The sequence below is a fragment of the Callorhinus ursinus genome, unplaced genomic scaffold, assembly GCF_003265705.2.
Source record: "Callorhinus ursinus isolate GAN/ISIS: 27379988/994484 unplaced genomic scaffold, GSC_fseal_2.0 scaffold3, whole genome shotgun sequence".
NCBI lineage: Eukaryota > Metazoa > Chordata > Mammalia > Carnivora > Otariidae > Callorhinus > Callorhinus ursinus.
Window position 1 is genome coordinate 92,551,620 of NW_027397065.1, and position 4,150 is coordinate 92,555,769.

At 55.7% G+C, this 4,150-nt stretch overlaps 1 protein-coding gene across 1 annotated transcript in view; it reads left to right on the forward strand.

The window, feature by feature from the left end:
* SLC6A3 (solute carrier family 6 member 3) overlaps positions 1–4,150 on the forward strand; it is a 37,918-nt gene that overhangs the window by 15,563 nt on the left and 18,205 nt on the right. Inside the window, exons 4-5 of the mRNA XM_025866695.2 lie at positions 1,278–1,416; positions 2,175–2,309. Of these exons, the coding sequence (XP_025722480.1) occupies positions 1,278–1,416; positions 2,175–2,309 (274 nt within the window). The remainder of the gene's footprint in view (positions 1–1,277; positions 1,417–2,174; positions 2,310–4,150) is intronic.

A 4,150-nucleotide genomic window follows, 5' to 3' on the forward strand; every position in this document is an offset into this window, starting at 1 on the left:
GACCAGGGAGGACAGACGCAGGGAGGACAGACGCAGGGAGGACAGACTTAGGGAGGACAGACTTAGGGAGGACAGACGCAGGGAGGACGGACGCAGGGAGGACAGACGCAGGGAGGACAGACGCAGGGAGGACAGACCAGGGAGGACAGACCCAGGGAGGACAGACGCAGGGAGGACAGACTCCAGGAGGACAGACCCAGGGAGGACAGACTCAGGGAGGACAGACTCCAGGAGGACAGACTCCAGGAGGACAGACCCAGGGAGGACAGACCAGGGAGGACAGACCATGGGGAGGACAGACGCAGGGAGGACAGACGCAGGGAGGACAGACTCCAGGAGGACAGGCGATGAGGAGCAGGCTCAGGGAGGACAGACCAGGGAGGACAGACCCAGGGTGGGCAGGCAGGGCACGGCCACCTAAGCATCGTCCAGCAGGAGCCTCCTCCTCCTAGAGCAGCAACACCAACTGGCATCGGCTTCGATTCAAAATCCCAACTGTGAAGGTGAGGCAGCAGGTGCACAGGAACATGATGGCGCCGCACCCTTTCCTGCAGGTGGTCACTGGGATCAAAGGGGACACCGTGCAGGGAGGCGCCCAGGACGCCGCAGGCGGTCACGGGGCTCTAAGGGGATAACGGTGCACAGGGAGTGCTCCATGGGCCATGAGTCCTATTCTCTCTTGATGGCCTCATGTTCTGCCTTTATGATGGATTCCCTCCACAAGTCAGGTTCTTGAGCAAGCCTGGAGCAGAATCATCCTGAGTCTGTTACGTGCGGATCCTCCTGGAGGTAGCTGGAGCCATGTGAGCAAATGTTGTCAGCTGTTCCCCTCAGAGAACCCACAGGCGTCTACCTGTCCTGCTTTATTGCTCTGACTCTGCTCAGCCTCACCCCTGCAAAGGGGACCCTGGCCCATCCCATGATGCTCCACACCGCTGAGTACCTTCCATCTGGTTTCTGAAGCTCCTTTCCTTCAGACCCAAAGCACCCATTCCTCTCCCAGCTCCAAAAGTCAGGGGTGCAAAGGGTGAGAGGTCAGGACTGGGCTTCTGTGGGCTCCCAGCATGCTACCGCCCTCTAGGGCACAGACCCTGCATCTCAGCTAGGGCTGGTGGCCTGACCCTTCTGAGTGGGGGTCTCTGGTCCCATCAGGCTGGGTGCTTTCAGCCAGGCCAAGGTGGGGGAGGGAAGGTCTCTGGGCAAGCTCCGCTTTCTGGTTCCAGTTCTGGGTGGGGAGGCAGCACCCCTGAAAGACCCACCTCTCCCACCCTCTCCAGGCGTGGCGTGCTACACCTCCATGAGAGCCATGGCATTGATGACTTGGGTCCCCCCCGGTGGCAGCTCACATCCTGCCTGGTGCTGGTCATCATCCTGCTCTACTTTAGCTTGTGGAAGGGAGTGAAGACTTCTGGGAAGGTGAGGCTGCCGGCCTTACCAGCTGGGGAGTGAACATGGGGGCCATGGTTGGGTTGGGGAATGGACAGTTGGCTGTGGTAGTTTGGGGAATGGACAGGTGGGCTGTGGTAGGTTGGGGAGTGGACAGGTGGGCTGTGGTAGGTTGGGGAGTGGACAGGTGGGCTGTGGTAGGTTGGGGAGTGGACAGGTGGCCATGGTTAAAGAATGATGTCAAAGGGAAGACACTCACAACAGGGTGTTTCCAGCATGAACAAGCACAACATAAATTGTTTTCTGTTGATGAAAATATTTTGGTTATTATATGGGCACCCAAAGCAATTTTGACCAAAACGTGCCCATCACTTGTTTTATACATGTAGTGGAGTACCAACACCCCAGAGCCTCTCAGTAAGGACAGGTTCCTTTCCTCCCCCCACCTCCAAGCCCAGAGTTCACCTTTTACACACCATGTAGATGTGTATTTGCACAACCAGTGCAAATTCACTGCATCTCATTCATCAGGAACTCAGCCACTCCAGCCACTGCTACAGACCAAATGCAGAAGAGGAATGTCCCTTCTTTGCCAAGTTGTCTGTTCCATTTTAATCCCTGGGAAGTTACAGGATAGAGGGCATTAATAGTCCACTGCAGGGAGCCTTCGCTGAGCTGGCATCCTGTGAATGTTTGGGATGATGGGCTTCCCAACCAGAGGCCACCAGCCAGGGTGGCCACCTAGCCAGTGGGTGGTTGGTGCTGCCTGGTGACACTATACTCTCCAGGTTGTGTGGATCACAGCCACCATGCCGTATGTGGTCCTCTTTGCCCTGCTTCTGCGAGGAATCACACTCCCGGGGGCCATCGATGGCATCAGAGCGTACCTGAGTGTAGACTTCCATCGGCTCTGCGAGTCTTCTGTGAGTATGCCCTCCACTTGCGGCCCCCAGTCCATATGAACTGGCAGGCTCCATGCCATGGGGCTCCTGTGTTCTGGGGCAGGAGATCCCAAAGGTAGCAGCAGCTGGGCCAGAATTTCTTATTCACCCTGTAAATGTGGCAGGTATAGGTTGCCCTACTGTGCGCCGGGCTCTGCAAGACCAGCAGCACACCACCCAGCAGAGTTCACCATCGGGTTGAAACAGGAGACATGTGGGCACAGCAGGGAGCTCAGTGGACCAAATAAGAAAGGGGAGCAGACCACCTGCTCAGTCTCTGCAGGAACAGAATGGAAGGCTGCTTCCAACTGGCATCTTCCCCCTTGGCCCATCCCTACTTCCTAAGGGAACGCTCTCAGGTTCCTCCAATAAGCACCGATGGGCTGCCCAGTCTGTGCCAGAAAATGTAGCCACTCACCTGGAGTGCAGCCCTGAGCTCTGGCTCTGTGGTCATTGTGGTTGTATGGATAAAGGCTTCCTCCTCAGGAAGCCAAACTTCATTGGTGCCCATTGGTTGGTGCACACTCTCAGTGCCCATGGCACAGGGAGAAATCTAAATCACATCACATCAAAAACGAAGTCTGCAGTTGGGCTACACATTTCTTCAACAAAGAGAGCAATCATTCTGTGTTAAAATACTTGGAGACAGCCTCCCGAAGAGAGGGGGCTTGGCCAGGCCATGGGACAGACAGAGGTCTCCCAAGAGAGGGAGAGAGAAGGGGCAGCGGCATTTTAGGTAAACAAGGCCCAGAAATGGGAGTGGCCATAGGCCCAAGGTGGTGGGGATGATGGAAAAGGTAGCATTCTCAGGAAAGCATTGAAAATTCAGATGCACTAGATTTTGGCATATGGTGGGGACCCCAGTGGCCACCCACGGACTCACTGTAGCAGGGCCATGAGACATAATGGGGAGGGGTAGCTGGGGTGTGGGGGGCACGATGCTGGGGACAAGGGGCCATTTGGAGGATTGTTGCCCAGTGCCACTAGGTGTTGGTGAGTCAGGTGTGGCACCCACCAGGGATGCAGGAAGCACAGCCCTGAGGTGGAAATGGGAAGGAACAGGTAGGAGGGAAGGCAGGTGTGGCTCCTAGCCCCCAGGAAGCCCCCAGGAGTGGGGGAGCGGCAGAGGGAGGATGTGAAGCTGCAGCAGCAGTGGGAGGCACCCACAGATGAGGGCAGGGAAAGTGGCACTGGCGAGGTCGCTGGGAAGTCCACGCAAGGACAGCCAGTAAGACCATGAGAGCAGCAGATGCATGCTCTGCGTGAGCAAGGGAAGAGAGAGAGTGTCCACGCTGCAGAAAGCCAATGGGCAGCCACAGGTATGCTTGCAAGAGGAGGTGGCCATGGGTGTCACAGGCCAGGGGGCCATGATGAAGAAATCGAAGAAAATAACATGAGGACAACATAAGGCAGCTAGTACTTTGGGCAAGAAAACCGGGCAGTGCATAGGAGAAAGCCAGACATGTGCCAGTGCATGCAGAATGATGCTCATGTGTGATGCAGAGAAGAGTACATGACAGATGAGAGGTTGTCAGAAATGAGGTAGATGATAGATGATATGTAGAAGGTGGAAGATGATAGGTACATAGAGATAGATAATAGACAGATGGATGGATAGATGATGGACGGACGGATGGGTAGATGGATGGATGGACGGATGGATGGATGGATGGACGGATGGATGGATAGATGATGGATGGACAGATGGACGAATGGATGGATGGATGGATAGATGGATGGATGGACGGATGGATGGATGGATGGACAGATGATGGATGGATGATGGATGGATGGATGATGGATGGATGGACGGATGGATGATG